An 18,073-nucleotide genomic window follows, 5' to 3' on the forward strand; every position below is an offset into this window, starting at 1 on the left:
AGGCATATTTGCAGGGACCAAAACCATATTTTTGCCCGAAAGATAATAGAAGAATTAGGAAAGAGAGAATGAAATAGAATAAAAAAAAAAAATTGAAAGAAAAGTAGCATAATAAAATTGAAACGTTTGGAATTTGGAAATTGACTGTGGACATTTATTCTATTAAAAAAATAAGGACAATGCTAACTGGTGCTTCCGGCGCACCGGTTAAGGATACTAAAAAGGAAATTTATACAGTAGTTATTGTATTGAAAATCAATCCATAAAAAGTAAAAAAAAAAATCTTTTTTAGTAATAACTTTCTTTTTTGATATTATTAATCAGTGTCTCGAAGCACCGGTTAACATGACCGGAAAAACAATAGGCGTTATAATTAGAATAACTTATACAAATCTGTATAAAAGGCTTATAATTTACATCAGCAATATAAAAGACGAAACTGAATAGGATTGAAAACAAAGGACGTTACATGAATTTTATTTTTGGTGAAATGTAAAATCTCACATATGCGTGATGCAAAAGGCTTGTAAGAAGATGATAAAATCTCACATATGTGCGATGCAAAAGGCTTGTAGGAAGAAATAGAAAGGAGGATTTTAGGAGGGATTTTGGATGTGCCACATTGGAATATATGCGAGTGCAACTAGGCAAAAATAAGACGGTATATTGGATTGAAATGGTAAGGGGACAGGGGTATTAAAAGAATTTTTATCATAATTCTTTTTTTAGATATTTAATCGTGACTTTTATAAAATGTAAATAAATCTTCTAATATTCAATCAAGACAATCAATACTTTTTTGAAGGCAACGAAATCTGTTGGTATTCAATTAAAATTTTTCGCAACTTATAGAATGTCTCATGCGGGTGTGGTTATGGTGCATAAGGAAATCCTTATGCACCCTGCATAAGTCTGGCCCATTAACAACAAGCCCAAAAAAATTGCTTTTTACAACTCAGAAAAAACAAAAATTGCTTTCTTCCCCAATAACTGAAGAAACCCAAAACATAACAAACAAACTCATCTTCGTCGTTCACCAGTTTCACTTCGCCGTTCACCAACTCCTACCACCGTCGTTCACTTCGCCGTTCACCGTCGCCGTTCACCAAATCAACACCACCGTCATTCATTATCATCATCACCACCATCGTTTTTCACGCAAGCATCATGTCACGCAAGCATTATCGCCGGTAACAAACTTTCACGACCGGAAACGATCTTCAACAACGTCGTTCAACTCGTCACCGTCGTTCAACTCAACAACACCGTCGTTCACCACCGCATTCATCAACTTCATCATCATCGCCGTTTTACACTCAGCATACTCAGCATAATCGCATTCATCAACTTTCACACTCGTTTTTCGCAAAATGATGAAAACAAGACAGGTTTGAACTTATTTTCTACTTTAAAGTAATTACAATCAGTTTAATTTCAGTTTAATTTCATCTGCTAGTTGGAAATTGTTTCTGGAAACTAATTGCATTTTTAACCCTAAATTTCACTATGAAAACCAATATGCTGTGTAAATGGTTTCATATAGAATAATCTGAATTTGGAATGGTTTACTATGAAAACTTAGAAACTAATTGCATTTGTAACCCTAAATTTCACTATGAAAACCAATATGTTGTGTAAATGGTTTTCGCAAGTTTTACTCTGAAACCATTTTGCTGAGGAAATGGTTTCATATAGCTTAAACATAACATGTATATAGTTATGCATGTTAAGTTTGTGGTATAAAGGGTATAAAGGGTAGATCATTCTAATCATGCTTAGTTTGTGGTATAAAGGGTAGATCAAGTTCCTTCATCGCTGTTCCTGTTTTTTTAAATCCACTTTTTCATGTATTGGCTCTCTAGGATGTAGATGAGATACACTGATGATGGCATATCATGTGTTGATTGACCAACATTTATAACAAAGTTCACATAGGTTGCGACCTCCCTATAAATTGAAAATGTGTCTGTTGTCTAACACCGACATAATTGCATTTGTAACCCTAAGTTTTCACTATGAAAACCAATATGTTGTGTAAATCGTTTCATATGGTTTCATATAGAATAATCTGAATTATAAGTCCTAACCAATATGCTGTGTAAATGGTTTCATATGGTTTTGATAGACTATTTATGGTTTCATATGGTTTCATATAGAATAATTCCTGAAGTAGTTTCTTGGATGGACAAGATTCATCCTGAATATGTAGGATACAGATCAAAATTCAATTATAACTATTTTTAATGTGGATAAAACACAAACATAAAAGTAAACTTGAATAAGTTCGACAACTTCAAACACATTTGATTTACCTTCTGAAACATGTCAACAAATTTTGCAGCAGCCTGCTCTGCCTCTTTTATAGTGTTGAAAGATGTAGGGCTTTCAAATGATTTCCCATCAATAACTACAGTAGCTCTATAGCGAATGTAATGAGGTGTCTATTCAGGTTTAATTGTAAAAACAGGTGGATCAAGATCGTTCTTTCGAGCACAGTTTTGATGATCCATATCTGAAAGAATGAGTTGATTATTGTTGTTAGATATATTGATGTTGAAAAAGAAAAGTAAAGTAATAATCACTTGAATAGTATCAAGGATTTGCAAACATATTAGTCAGTAAAGGGAAAGAAATTGTTTACCACTTATAATAACTGCAGATTGGTGTGGAACTGGACTCTCGTGAGGTTTGTTAGCTTTAACTTCCTCTTTTGAACCATACACATTTGCTGGTTTTGAAGAACCTAAATGGACATCATGAACCGCAAACATTAGAGTAGAATTGTATGTAACCTTTAAATTTAATGTAACCTTCTAGTTCCCATTATCATATTGTTTTCTTTGTGCTTCAGTCAACTATGCAGAAATGTATTAAAGATAAAATATACAAGAAAACATTCATTTACTATTAATAATGCTAACTCTCTACCACATATGTTTCTATCATATGAAGCTCACAAGTCACAATCATAACTGATTAGCAAACAATCAAAGAGAACACAAAAAAAAAAAAACTCATTTCAAGAGGGTGTAATTATTGTAGATTTTTTTTTTGTTATGAATTTTGCCTTGTGCCTAAGCTGCTAGTGTGCTTGCATGAAACTTGAAACATGTTTAAGTTGATATTTGTTTATATTTAACCACTTGTATGTGAAAGAACAATAATTGAAGGATTCTTTTATTAGTGAAACTATGCCAAAACCATTGTACTATGGGAATGGTTTTGGTCAGTTGTACTTCAAAACCATTATATGTATTTTAGAGCACAATATATGCCATTACAGGATGTATCTGATACGGACATCACATGAAACCATTATATGTATTTTAGAGCACAATATATGCCATTACAGGATGTATCTGATACGGACATCACATGTACTCTGTGTTTATGACATCTATTCTCATATTCACCAATGTTTTGTTTTTCCTATGCACAGATCACGACGATGAGAAAGGGTAATCTCATATACTTCATACTAAACACCAACTCATGGACATGATGATGATGAAGCTGCACATCAGCCAGAACTTTGCATCAAGTGGGACTCTCATGCAGTTTCAATTTTTGGATTTCTTTTAAGATTCACTAGCACTAATTCTCAAAACATCTTGACCTTGTTAAAATTTATTTTGTTTATCTTATTACTCACTTGCACTTATTCACATTTGCTAGTGAATTGAGGCTTCAACAGATTAATTATGATTCTATATAATTGAGGCTGATTGGATTAGCTTTCTTCTCAGTTTTCACTCTCATTTAAGATAAATGTTCAGGTTACAAAACATCAGCAGTATGTTAAGATAAATGTTCAGGCTTTAACAAAAAAGCGGTCACTTATTTTATGTGATAAGTTTGTACTAGATTTTATATCAAATTCTTGATTGTTATGTATTGGTTTCAATATTATCTTCTGGAAACTATACATTTTCACATTTGTTGGTTTTTACGTATTTATGATTATATTTTGTTACAAAACCATTAGACAGTTAATTTGGTTTCATATATTACACTATCAAAACCATTAAACCATACTTATGGTTTAGTTAAGATTTTCAAATATTCATCTAGATTATGAAAAAGCTAGAGAAAGGCAAATATTCATTATAAATCGGAAGAAACAAAATAGAGATGATGAAGCTTTAAACCAAAAAGTTGTCACTGATTGATTGTTTTTATGCTATAAGTTTGTACTATTATAAGTTTGTACTAGATTTTATTGAGAATATTTTGATATGAAGTAATGAAAATTATACATTTCACATTCTAATCAATTTAAAATTGTGATTTTTTTTCGGTTTTGTTTGGTTTTTGTTTTTTGGTTTTTAGATTCGGTTATTGCGGTTTACATTAGATTGAATTGGATCACCACTATACTCATTTATTAATTCATTCTAAACATTTTAAGAAGAAAATGCAGGATGAGATTAATATCAAAATGAAAATGAATTTGAATGAAAGTTGAAGTGGTGCGGTTGCAAAGAAAAGTTGAAGGGAAGTTGAAGCGGTTGCAATGACTTGAAGTCATTTTAAATAAAAAATCATGCGGTTACAATGTTTTTATTTATTTTTAAAGCAAAAAAGCATGTTTTGTTTTTCTAGAAGATAAATTGTTTAAAACAAATAAATAATTTCATTTAAAACCATTAGGCAGTTATTTTGGTTTCCCAAAGAACAATATCAAAACCAATTAACCGTACTTATGGTTTCAGTATTCCATACATCTAATTTTAGTAAAATTAAATTAAATTGAACATTATTGTGCCAAAAATTAAATAAAATGAACAGTATAATATGATAGAACTATAAAAAGACACACCTGTTAGTCAGTTTTTATTACAAAACCATTAGTCTGTTATTTTGGTTTCACATAGAACACTTTCAAAACCATTTAAACGTACTTATGGTTACAGTATTCCATACATCTAATTTTAGTAAAATTAAATTAAATGAACAGTATAATATGGTAGATACTATAAAAAGACACAACTAACTATGAAAACCATTAAACCATACTTATGGTTTCAGTATTCCATACGCCTAATGGTTAAATTTGTTTCAATTCATAAACATCTTTATAAACATCTTTCATACAGAAATTCACCATAAACTTGTTACAAATCCAGAAATTCATAAACTTTATACAAATATTATCAAGAAACTTAACACTAATCCCTAAATCCAGAAATTCAATAAAAAAAAAACATTAACGTTCTAGCTTTTGAACCAATTCTTCATAGTATGAAGTTGCTTCCTTCTCCACATAGTTTCTTTTGGAATTGCTTGAGTCGCTTAAAATTGATGAACAAATTCCAATTCTCAAATCCATAGTTTTTGCAGTCTTTCCATTCTTCCCATGCTTTCTCGTTTTAGACCAATCTTTGAAAAATTCAATTTTGGTATTGCCACCCTTCCATTCAGCAAGAAATTTCATGCAAAATACTCCACAACTGTTTTTATCACATTGATCAGGCATCTTTGGTGTTTCCCACTTAAATGTGCTAAACTTGAAAGGCATTGTGATTTTTCTTTTCTTGTACAATTTTGTCACAAATGCTTCCACCTCCTTCAGCCATACATCAAACATCTTCTTGTACGCAGTTGCTTCGCCATTCTTCATGTGCAATGTCTCTCCTTTCAAGCTGTTCAGGAAATGGAATTTCTGGCTCTTGAGATCCACAACGAAGCACACATAATGATAACCCGGATTTCCAACTAGTGCTGGTGTCATTACCTGTTTCATCAATAAAATAATCAACACCATATAATTCAAACAACCAATATGTAGAAATTTGCAAAACGATAATGAACTAAGTCTTACATATTCTAGACATGTAGGGTCAATATTCTTCCAATCCATATATTTGAAGTTTTTCAGTCTTTCGATGAATCTTTTGCATGCAACTTTGTTCGTTATTTCCAGGGCATCAGGTTTTTCCAACTCAAGCTGTTTATATAAAATGACTAAAATCAATTCCAAAAAGACCAAACAGTATGTAAACTTTTAACATTAATTGAATGTAATGCATACATAATTTATGAATGGTGTAACTAGTCTTGTAATTTTTCCAATTGGTTGATTCCAGTTCAAGCAATTGACCCAAGCATTTATCACAAAGCATGACACCCATTCATTTTTTTGAAGTGACCACAAATCTCTCCTTTCTAGAGTGAAAGCATGAGCCTTGTTATCTGGCAACCATGGAAATGAGCAGTACAAAGTCTCCTCCCTAAATTATTCATGTAGTATTCACATACAAATACAATAAAACCAAATATATTAGTGTCAGGTTTCATAAGGACTGAGCAAGTAAGTGAAAAGCGGCAAAACCATTGAAAGAAAACAGCTATTTCATAAGGATTGTGATTTCCTAGGGCTACTAAGAGTATAACATCTCTCAACAGATTGTTTTCTACTAATCTGTGTTCAAATCTCTAACCGCATGCTTATGTGTTCTAGTTATATACCAACCGTGTAACTACGAGATATGATGTTTACTTTTTAAGACAGGAAGTAACAATAAAATCATATATCAATTAAAGCAATAGCAGAATGATCTACTTGATCAATTTATATCATGAATTAAAATCCCTACTTAATTTCATTTCATTTCAAGTGGAACACATGAATTTGACAATCGCCTGGTTTTGCAAAATCTAAATTAATTCAGATGTTAGAGTTGTCTGACATCATTATGATTCTCACCGGCTTCTTTTTTCTAATAGAAATATTCACTACTAGCCACTACTAGAAAGTTTTGAATCAACACCACAATATTTGAGACTTACAATTGTAACAGTGCAGAAACGTAATTACACATAATCGTAGAAACAGGAAATATTACACACGAATCAGATTAACACAAATTAGTAACACAAATATGCAGAAATGCACTTACTCAAAGTTCATAAACCAAAAACAGAAATTAGTAACACGAATTAAGCAGTAACACGAATGAATCACAGGGTTTTTGGTTTCAAATGCTCCTTGTTGTCGACCAAGGTTGATTGGAGGGTGTTTTCCTAATGAAAGGCCATGCTATAATAGGAGTGATTATGTGTTTTGGGATGAAGTCCATCCCACTGAGGCATATAACCAACTCACTGCAACAAGGTCTTATTATGATTCATATAATTCATGCTTCACATATCCCATGGATATTAAGAACCTTGTTGAACAAGAAACTAAGATGGAATTGGAGTCCATAAATGAGACCACATCAAAGCTTAGTGCCTCAAGTTAAATTAAATAGGTTCACCAGGTCCAAAGTAACAGGAATATAGTTTTCTAAAGATACCATGTCCAAATTTAAGGCTAAAGCCAGTGACAAATAAGACTACACAATGCAGATACAACAAGTTGAACAAACAACAATGTAGAACTTTAATCTTATGACCATAGTTAATGACTCCAAATAAGTGAACTACTTGTAATCTTCAAATCAAAACAACTTCAGAGCATTAACATATATGTAAAAAATAACACAGTTTTATCAGTAATAGCATCCTTCGTATTTCAGAATGTTAACTTGAGGAAAAGTTTGAGAATCACTAAATTTGAATCAATATGCCAAAACCAATATACTGTGTAAATGGTTTTTTCAAGTTTTAATCTTATACTAAACCAAAATTGATTCTTATACAAATCGAAAAATGAAGCTTATTGCTACAACTGAATCACTAAATTTGAATCACTAAATTGATACTATACTAAGAACAAATTGGAAATTTCAATCAAAACCTAAATTCGAAATTTGAATAAAAAATCTGGAAAATGCAATAAGAATTTGCTACAACAGAAAACCTAAACAAGATTACCTCTTCAAAATGCAGTACGAATTTGCTAGAGATAACCGGAAAAACGACGTCAATCCGGTGAGAAAGGGTGAAAATCGTGAAATCTACACACACAGGTGAAATCGTCGCAATCACCGGTGAAATCGGAGCGGAGAGCCAACGTCGGATCGGCGAGCAGAGGAGGAAGAAATCGTGACGTCGCCGGAAAAAGACGCCGGAAAATCGGCACCAGAGGAGGAAGAAGTGGTTAGCGCGAGAGAAAGAGAAAAATTTTCTGGGGTATGAGTTGAGAAGCACAGGATCATTACACGTGTCCAATCATCTGATGGTTGTGATTAATTTATGCATGGTGCATAAGTTATGGCTTATGCACCATAACTTTTGCCGTCTCATGCTATTCAAAAATATATAGATTTGGATGGATTCTTTTGTACGGTGGATTTTGTGAGACTTTTCAGTTAAAATGTGAACACAACACACACGCTCATTCAACTATCTCACAAAAACTTGTGAGACTTTGTGAGACTGACGATTTGCTTTTCTAGTGCTATCTCTCCAACGAGACTGATAATTGCCTTATTTTGTTTTTCCATTTATCTTATCATTGCCTCTCATTTTATTTTTTAGTTTTCTTATCATTGGCTGTCATTTCATTTTCCAGTTTTCATATCATTGCCTCTTGATTTATTTTTTTATGAGACATTGCCTCTTATTTTATTTTATAAATCTTCATCCATAAATTTGAGGTATCGATAATTTCCTCATTAGAATCTCATTTTTACAGACGTGAATCAAAATTGTGAAAGACAAAACATGGATGAACTTATGCAAGAACAATAATTTGCACATACATACTATAGAAAGTATATATAATAATAGCTAAAGGATTAGAAATGATGATGATGATGAATCCTTCAACAAAAAATAATAATAGCTTTTTTAGGGAATAATTTGAATTTTAACAAATGAAAATTAAAGTGTTTCTTCAAAAAACAAATGAAAAAGCGTGTAATGAAATTATATTGTTAAAGAGGGTTATTATCATTTCTCTTTAGTGATTTCTTAAAAGTCTATTAAAATCTTATAAATCAATAAAGTTATTTCAAATCCTATAACATCTTATTGTATAAATCCTTTGAAATCTAAATTACAAATCTTGATAGTCTTTTAAAATATTAAAAATTATTAATATCATGGAAAGTCTTTTAAAATCTACAAGACTTTTTCAAACAAAAATTGTCTTTTAAAATCCTAATCCAACACACCCGCTAAAATCCTAATTAATGAGTGATGAGGTGTTGACGGAAAAATTTGAGGATCTAATTTAATAAAGATAATAGATAGATAAATAGATCCTTTCAATAAATAGATAAAAGTTGTTCCAGAAATTCACAAAATTAAATTAAAGGCATAAAACACATTACATATAGCCTGACAAAAAAAAAAAATTACATATAGCCTGAGCTAGTATGATTGAACAAAGTTTGATATTTCTTTTAAGAGTTTGATTGAACAGAGCCCAAGCTAGTATGTAATTAAAATACCAGTGGCATTGGCATGAGATTTCAAAGACCAAATATCAGTGAATGACCACCTTACACCAGAACTGGAATGAAATTTTATATTTAATTAAATAAATCGAATGTAAAATAAATTACATCCCAAAATATACCTCAAATTTATTAGTATAAAGTAAAGTTACTAGTGTTCATGTATGAAAACAACGAAACTAAATCAAACTCTTCCCAACAATTATACATGCCAGTAGGGTCTGGATTCATAAACTTTATTGTAACAGTATACTTTTTACAAGTGGTCTACAAACACCCCATCTCTTAATGGACCCCGATAATAATTTTGTGATTGAAAATGTGTGTCCTACCAACACTCCAATCTACTAATGGAACCGTGAAAGTTTGCTCACAATTATTGAACACCTCCTTGCTTGCTACTACCATTGCATTTATTCTCGAAGTTCTTCTCTTTACTTCAACACTCAGTCAATCTAAAACCAATTTCTCATTTTCTTATATATTCAACTCTCTATTTTCCCTAAAAATGGCCGATCCCTTTCTTGGAGTTGTTTTTGAGAATTTGAAGTCTCTCCTACAAAATGAATTTGCAACCATTTCTGGAATCAAGTCAAAAGCTCAAAAGCTGTCAGACACCTTAGATATGATCAAAGCCGTTCTTGAAGATGCTGAGAAGAAACAAGTCACAGACTGCTCTATTAAGGTATGGCTGCAACAACTCAAAGATGCTGTTTATGTGCTCGATGATATCCTTGATGAGTGCTCGATCAAGTCTAGTCGACTGAGAGGATTAACCTCTCTCAAGTTTCGCCATGAGATCGGTAACAGGTTGGAAGAGATTACAGGGAGGTTGGATGATATTGCTGATAGGAGGAAGAAGTTTTCTCTACAGGAGGGTACTAGAACTGTTCGGGAAAGCCCAAATGAAGTAGCTGAATGGCGTCAAACTAGCTCTATTATTGCTGAACCAAAAGTGTTTGGACGAGAAGACGATAAAGAGAAGATTATCAAGTTTCTTCTCACCCAAGCGAAGGACTCCGACTTCCTTTCCATCTATTCCGTTTTTGGGTTAGGTGGTCTTGGAAAAACAACTCTTCTTCAATCGGTCTACAATGATGTTACTGTGAGTAGCAATTTTAATACTAAAGTTTGGGTTTGTGTTTCTGAGAATTTCTCGGTCATTAGAATTTTGTGTTCCATTATAGAATTTATCACAGAAAAAAAGTATGAATACCTCAATTTAAATGCAACACAGAAAAGGGTGCAAGAATTATTGCAAGGTAAAAGATACTTGCTAGTTTTGGATGATGTGTGGAAGAAAAATGAACAATTGGAATCTGGGTTGACAGAAGATAAATGGAATCAGTTGAAAAATGAGTTGTCGTGTGGATCAAAAGGTAGTTCCATTTTAGTATCCACTCGTGATGAGGTTGTTGCAACAATCACAGGAACATGGGAAACTCACCGTTTATCTGGTCTCTCCGATGATGAATGCTGGCTGTTGTTCAAACAATATGCATTTGGACATTATAGAGAAGAGAGTACAAAGCTTGTAAAAATAGGAAAGGAGATCGTAAAGAAATGCAATGGATTGCCTCTTGCAGCGAAAGCATTGGGAGGTTTAATGAGCTCAAGGAATGAAGAAGAGGAATGGCTTGAAATTAAAGATAGTGAGCTTTGGGCCTTACCACAAGAAATTTTGCCTGCTTTGAGGTTGAGTTACTTTTATTTAACACCAACCCTAAAACAATGTTTCTCTTTTTGTGCTATATTTCCCAAAGATAGAGAAATCCTGAAGGACGAATTGATTCAGCTTTGGATGGCTAATGGATTTATTGCAAAGAGGAATTTAGAGGTTGAAGATGTTGGAAACATGGTTTGGAAGGAATTGTACCAAAAATCATTTTTTCAAGACAGCAAAATGGATGAATATTCTGGAGACATTTCTTTCAAGATGCATGATCTTGTCCATGATCTCGCTCAATCAGTAATGGGGCAAGAATGTATGTATTTGGAGAACAAAAACATGACCAGTTTGTCAAAAAGCACACACCACATCGGTTTTGACTACAAAGACTTGTTATCCTTTGATAAGAATGCTTTCAAAAAAGTTGAATCTTTAAGAACATTGTTTCAGTTGAGTTCTTATCTTCCAGAAAAACATGATAACTTCCCAACATACCTTTCTCTTCGGGTTTTACGCACATCCTTTATCCATATGCCATCACTAGGGGGTTTAATTCATTTAAGGTATTTGGAACTTCGTTCTCTTGACATAAAAAAGTTGCCTGACTCAATTTACAAATTACAAAAACTGGAAATCTTGAAAATGAAACACTGTGGTAATCTTAGTTGTCTCCCGAAACGCTTGGCTTGCTTACAAAATCTTAGACATATAGTCATTGAAGGATGTTGGTCTTTGTCTCGAATGTTTCCTAACATTGGAAGATTAACTTGTCTAAGAACATTAAGTGTGTACATTGTTAGTTTAGAGAAAGGGAATTGCTTGGCAGAGTTACGTGATCTAAACCTTGGAGGAAAACTGAGTATCAAACACTTAAACAATGTTGGTAGTTTATCTGAAGCTCAAGCGGCTAATTTGAAGGGTAAAAAAGACATTCATGAATTATGTTTGTCATGGAAAAGCAATGATGGACTTACCAAGCCCCCAACTATTAGTGTTGAGCAAGTACTCGACGTGCTTCAACCTCACTCAAATCTCAAGTGCTTGAAAATAAGTTTCTATGATGGATTATCGTTACCAAGTTGGATAATTATTCTTAGTAATTTAATTTCTCTTGAACTTTTTTATTGCAACAAGATTGTGCGGCTTCCGTTACTTGGTAAACTACCATCTCTAAAAACACTGAGATTATCTTTTATGGATAATCTGAAATACTTGGATGATGATGAATCTCAGGATGGTATGGAGGTGAGGGTTTTCCCATCTCTGGAGGTACTCGAATTATATAAGTTACGAAACATAGAGGGGTTATTGAAAGTGGAAAGAGGGGAGATGTTTCCTTGTCTTTCTAAGTTGTATATCTGGAGTTGCCCTAAACTTGGACTGCTGCCATGTCTTCCATCTCTTAAAGACCTCTATGTTGAGGGATGTAACAATGAGTTAGTGAGGTCAATCTCTACCTTCCGTGGTCTTACTGATCTTTACCTAGATGGCGGTGAAAGAATAACATCCTTCCCAGAGGGGATGTTCAAAAACCTTACTTCTCTTCAATCTCTGGTTGTAATTGATTTCCCAAAACTGAAGGAGTTACCAAATGAACCCTTTAACCCAGCTTTGACGACTCTGTATATCTCTGGTTGTAATGAGTTGGAGTCCTTACCAGAGCAAATTTGGGAAGGTCTTCAATCCCTTCGAACTCTATGTCTTAGTAAGTGTAAAGGATTGCGATGCTTGCCGGAGGGTATTCGACCCCTCACTTCTCTTGAGGTTCTGAATATTTATAAATGCCCAACATTAAAGGAACGATGCAAAGAGGGAACAGGGGAGGATTGGGACAAGATAGCTCATATTCCAACAATACAGTTTGAGCTTCAATTTGATTAAGAAGCAGAGACGTTTACCCTTATCTGCCTCAATCACCATCGCAAAAATCAATTTTACTGGTAGGATCTCTACTTCCCCTTAAAATACACCCTTCTTAAGTGATTAATTGACTCGAATTTTATTCAAAAGTCGTTATATATTCTCATTATAGGATGATTTGCTGGGCTTTTCTGTTGAGCTCTTTTGAACTCATGCCCAAAAGAGCACTACAGTACATGAAAGATATTTTACAGCGGAAATGTTCTAATTCAGGTAATTTTCTTCATCATAGTTTAATTATTTTTAATTTCCTTTTTGATTTTTGATTTCATTTTTAATTTTGCTAATTTCGTGGAGATTGAATTGAATGGTTAGGATTACTTTCAACACACAGGGGTGGGGTCGACAGATAAATGGATTAACCGGAACAAACGTACCTAATGATGACGAGAACGTCTTTTGGAGTGGAGAAGGTGACAATGAGTCTGGTGGTGTGCGATTTTGATAATCAGGGCGTGGGTAGGAGCTCAATGCTCATTAGCAAGTCTGATCATCAAGGTTTTCTCCATTTTTATTCTTAAGTTTTTGTTGGTCTTTTTTATTTATTTGTTTTAGATTGTTTATTTAAATTATATGTTGTTTGGTGTCATATCAGTATCTAAACATCAGACATGTCATCATCAATATGAAGTTTTGGTTCAACGTTAATTTGAATGATTTACGAAAAGTGAAATGGAATTCTGAATATTGGTGAATGATTGTTTGGTGCAGAACAAAGATCATGGCAGAGGTTGCAATTACTTTGATGGATCATTTAGGTTCGAAAAAGGCTCATGTTTTTGGGCACTCAATGGGTTTGTATTTTGTGTGTGTTTTTTTTGTCTTTTTTACTTTTTGATTTAGTTAAAATTCAGATGGTTTGTTCTAAGATTCGGTTAGGTTAAGTTTATTTGTTTGTGTTTATTTTTAATTATGTTTGCCTATTGAAACAGGATCTATGATAGCTTGTAAAATAGCAGAAACGGTTCCTGATAGAGTTCTCTCCTTGCCTTTGCTAAATGCAACGGGTCGAGGTTTTCAATGTTTTTCAGAGGTATTGTCCCTTTCATAATTCTATGAAATGTTTTGATTTATTTTTACTGCACTATGATTAGAGAATTGATGACGCAATTTTGTAAGACGTTAACTACATTAAAGATTGCTAGGCACACTTTTTAATTACAAACTTAGTTCAGGACAAGTGGACTTGCATACATAATAAGTAAAATTTCTTAGTACTGATTTTAGGTGATCCTTAAGGAGAAATTTAGTTGAAAATTATCTTTTTATGGCTTTGAGTCGGAATTTTCTTAAGAATTTCGTAGTACTGCAATTTTGTTGGTACATTATTTGCAGATTTTTATGCAATATTGACGGGTGTCGATGCATGCCTAAAACTCTTTGACCAGCCAAGGATTAAACTTTTTCTTGGTTGCCTATTTGATCTCTAGGTATTTCTTAAGACAGTTATCTAGATGAACATATATTGCCTCTAGAAGAAGATTTATGCTAGTTTTATCTCTTCCATGCATCTTCTTATCACCATATTACTTTCTAATTTTAACTTCTATATGCAGGAATCACTTGCTTTCTCAATTTCTGTGTGTAATGTCTATGGATAAAATTACCATCGACAGAACAGCAACTCCAGCATTTTCTCACGGGCAACCTATATTACGATTTTCGTGTAGTTGGTAAACACTTTGAGAATTGATGCTGAGCTTGTTAATGTTACAAATCAAAAGTTTTAGTTCAAGCTATTTACCAGGTGCGTATACAGCTCTTCATTAGGAAGGTGTCATTGTATTTCATGATGCTAGTGTGACTTGGACATTCAAGTTATGTCATTATGTTTGTGTCCGTTAAACATGTTGTGGTCTTGTGGAACATATGGAGAAGATCTGCAAAGAAAGTTTTTATGATTTCTGAAGTTCCTCATGAGTTGATTGAGCTTCTACAAAATACAACACAATTATGTTTGGTAAAAGTTCACTTGATTCCTATCTCAAAATATTCAGATTTTCGTGGATGATCCAAATGTTTGATCACGTAAAGGTAACCTGGGTCATTCTTCAGTTCCTATAATATTTTAACATATATTGTTTGTTTTCATTTTAAATTTATATATTCATGAAAACATGCTGGTGATGGTCTTTCATGTATGAGATGTTTATGGAAGAGTTGGCATTTCAAGTTTAATCAGCGTAAACACCAATAGTCAGAATTGGCAATGTTGTTAAGAATAATTTAGGAGTGAAGTTTGCTGTTGAAGTATTCAATTTCAGTTAACTGATAGATCTTTGCCTGTAATAGTTGTAGAAGATCGAGATGCTTTCGTGAGGGTACTCGACACCTCACTTCTCTCGAGGTTCTGAATATTCATCATTCTCCAACATTAAAGGAGCGATGCAAGGGAGAAACAAGGGAGGATCGGGACAAGATATCTCATATTCCGAAATTATGCATTAGTTGATGTTGGTGTTTCTGCTTCTGGCTTGCCACATTTCTACCTGAATTGGTAGGCTCTCTAATCTCCCTCCATCTTTATTTTTTTGACTGTGTTTCTTACATTGCAGTAACAATTTATTGGTAGTGTCTTTGCAGGATGTGCCTCTCTTGTCTCTTGACTTTGGTCTCCTTGTTATGTGACTTTCTCTTTTGGCTATCATAGGTAAATTTGGATTATCTTATTTCCTTACTTCTTATAGTGCAGTAACATGTCCTGAATATCCCATTTTTATTTGGGGCATTGAAATATATAATGGCATGTTTAGTCATTAGGGCTATTTAGGTTGATGGCTTCTTCATTTTGATGACTGACTGTAATTTCTAGTCAGAACAATTTCTTGAAGCTTTTTGTTTGTCTCTTGTACATCTTTATGCCCATTTGTTTGATATCAAATATGCCACAGTGAATACACATTCCATTGAACCACATGCTTGTGTTTCATGCTCTCAATTGAATGGATTTTCATTCAACACATTGTTGAATTCGTTGGAGTGATTTTCAGGCTTTTGTTGAATTTGTTCATAGGAACACTTTCCGAGGAATGAGAATTGGAGAACATGAAAGATCTTTTATTGGTAAACCTTAGGGGAAATATACAAATAATCGCGCAGGTAATGTATTAGGACTTTTCATTTTGAGCAGCGAGTTGTTGATTTGTTGATCCTGATATTCACTTCAATTACATTAAAGCAGCTGCTAAAACTGGAAAAATTAAGGTGTAGAGACTGTGACATGGGAATCAATTAATATTTTATTGAGATGACAAAGAACTGTATTATGAAATCCAATCTTCCGGATATTCACTTCAAGTACGTTGAAAGGTAAAGTTTTTGGTTGGGTTGTATTTAATTTTGAATCATTCTTTGACAATCTTAATTGTCCATTTTTCTAAGATTATATTTCTTGCTTCTAGGTCAATCGAACCAATTCTGCTATAGTTGTCGGGAAATTGTTAGATGATGAATACTTTGAGCTCATTCTCTTATTCCCGTTGAATCATTGGTTGAAGCATGTGAGAAGAGGTATGCTAATTTTCTCTCTTCCCTGCATGTGCATGTCTTATGACCAAATTATTTTCTCATTTTAGCATCTATGTGCAGGAATCACTTGCTTACTACGATGTTGTTGGAACATGTATTGAGTGAGGAAAGCAAAGACATAAATGTGTGTAAGGCTCTACAATGAAAGTTCTTATAATTGCTGATTTCCCCCATTAGTTGATTGAGCTCCTTCAACTGATTGTGCTTCACAATTCTGCCTTTTGTTGAAGCTTCAATTTGCTTTCTTATGTAAAATAAGTTATAAGATAGCAACTTTTTGTCAGAAAATTCTGTTCTATATATAAACCAGAACAATTTACTTTCATTCACATGATGTATCTGAGTTTACAATCTCATTATTGTTTCAATGATTGTTAGTTAACCATTATGTATTTGGGTTTACTAGAATTTACTTTCGTTCACATGATGTATTTGGATTGTTCTTATTCATACTAAAAAAAATGGTTCAGTTTAGTTTACCATCTTTTAAATGTACAGGCTGATATGTAATGAACAGTTAGATGGTTTTGAATATTTTGTGCAAGGTGAGTTATTTGAGGTATTAAAAAAGGTTGATAGAATAAAAAGCTAATGAAATAGAAGTTTAATTGATTTTTTATTCGAGTTTCATGTCTTATTTATTAGTATGCACAAAAGTCGTAGATGCAATACAAGAATGATATTAGAGATCCACAGAGCAAAAAAATTGTTTATAAGGAATTGGAATGAGTAAGTAATAATTGAATATGGTTAAACCATGGAAGTGCAAAATCTACCTCCAGTTGGAATTGGTCCTTCCAAGTGATTATGTGCCACTATAAATTTTGGATGTGCTTGCTCAATTTTAATCATGCATGATTTGATACTATGATTTTGCTTTGGGAGTAATTATGTGTAAACATACTCAGTGTTACTAGATTGCTATATCACATCAGTGCTGGTAGTTGATCTCAAGATAATGATTTGATACTATGATTTTGCTTTCTGGTAGCACAATCATGAAATTTATGGTTAGATATATGTATGACAATGATTTTGCTTAATTGTAATGTCACTGTTGTTGTTTTACTCGGGGATTTTATTATACTACCTTGTATAAATTCATATAATTAAAAGTAGAGTTGTTTACTAAATGCCTTCTCTCACAAATTTGTAGTGTTTTTTCACGAGGAGAATATTGATACAAACTCAGTTGGTTCCGAACCAGTCGAGGCTCATGAACAGTTCATGGAACAGCAGCGGCATGTTGGTAATGACGAGAATCGCGGCGATGATGTTTTGCTTGGTCAAAATTGATCTGGGGTCAAAACTGCAAAAGGGGCAATACTTAGGGGTGGTTTTGTATTTTATTTTGTTAGGGGCCAAAATCGCAACTTCTTGAAACATAGGGGGCCAAAACTGCTATTAAACCTTAATTATTTTCTTAATAATTGTGTGAAACTCAAATGGTACACCTAATGTGAGATGAATGAATTAATAAATTGTGAAAGGTTACACAACAAAAAGATAAATAATTTCATCAAAAGTAATTAAATTATATATATAGTTTTTTTTAAAGTGTAGTGTAAATAATCTTAAAATGACAACTAAAAATAAAGGGATGAATTAT

The 18,073-nt window shown here is 33.1% G+C and overlaps 1 protein-coding gene, 2 long non-coding RNA genes and 1 pseudogene across 18 annotated transcripts; 2 read left to right on the forward strand and 2 right to left on the reverse strand.

Moving 5' to 3' along the window:
* Window positions 1–888: 888 nt before the first annotated feature.
* On the forward strand, window positions 889–3,920 carry LOC146923227 (uncharacterized). Its single transcript, XR_015010897.1, has 2 exons — window positions 889–1,388; window positions 3,440–3,920. It is a non-coding gene; the product is annotated as an uncharacterized LOC146923227 (long non-coding RNA).
* Window positions 2,251–2,847, reverse strand: LOC146923228 (uncharacterized). Its single transcript, XR_015010896.1, has 2 exons — window positions 2,642–2,847; window positions 2,251–2,512 (listed from the first exon to the last, which is right to left on the reverse strand). It is a non-coding gene; the product is annotated as an uncharacterized LOC146923228 (long non-coding RNA).
* A 1,070-nt stretch (window positions 3,921–4,990) lies between the features above and the next one.
* Window positions 4,991–8,156, reverse strand: LOC146923229 (uncharacterized). Its single transcript, XM_085715922.1, has 3 exons — window positions 7,819–8,156; window positions 5,822–6,230; window positions 4,991–5,734 (listed from the first exon to the last, which is right to left on the reverse strand). The coding sequence occupies exons 2-3, from the start codon at window positions 5,858–5,860 to the stop codon at window positions 5,207–5,209; spliced, it is 567 nt and encodes a 188-aa protein (XP_085572048.1). The 5' UTR covers window positions 5,861–6,230; window positions 7,819–8,156; the 3' UTR covers window positions 4,991–5,206.
* A 1,548-nt stretch (window positions 8,157–9,704) lies between these two features.
* Window positions 9,705–16,996, forward strand: LOC146923230 (putative disease resistance protein RGA3 pseudogene; annotated as a pseudogene). Of its 15 annotated transcripts, none has more exons than XR_015012767.1 (12): window positions 9,705–12,956; window positions 13,049–13,149; window positions 13,252–13,434; window positions 13,648–13,730; window positions 13,869–13,969; window positions 14,272–14,366; window positions 14,493–15,433; window positions 15,509–15,586; window positions 15,927–16,035; window positions 16,118–16,245; window positions 16,338–16,446; window positions 16,525–16,996. The product of XR_015012767.1 is annotated as a putative disease resistance protein RGA3 pseudogene, transcript variant X1 (transcript). The 15 variants fall into 15 exon arrangements; XR_015012774.1 differs by lacking the exon at window positions 14,272–14,366 and having other exon boundaries at window positions 14,493–14,970; window positions 15,229–15,433; window positions 15,950–16,035; XR_015012773.1 differs by lacking the exon at window positions 14,272–14,366 and having other exon boundaries at window positions 14,493–14,970; window positions 15,229–15,433; window positions 15,520–15,586; window positions 15,950–16,035.
* The last annotated feature ends 1,077 nt before the right edge of the window (window positions 16,997–18,073 follow it).

The sequence above is a fragment of the Medicago sativa genome, chromosome 5 (assembly GCF_051527215.1).
Source record: "Medicago sativa cultivar Bolivia chromosome 5, Bolivia_mono, whole genome shotgun sequence".
Classification (NCBI taxonomy): Eukaryota; Viridiplantae; Streptophyta; class Magnoliopsida; order Fabales; family Fabaceae; genus Medicago; species Medicago sativa.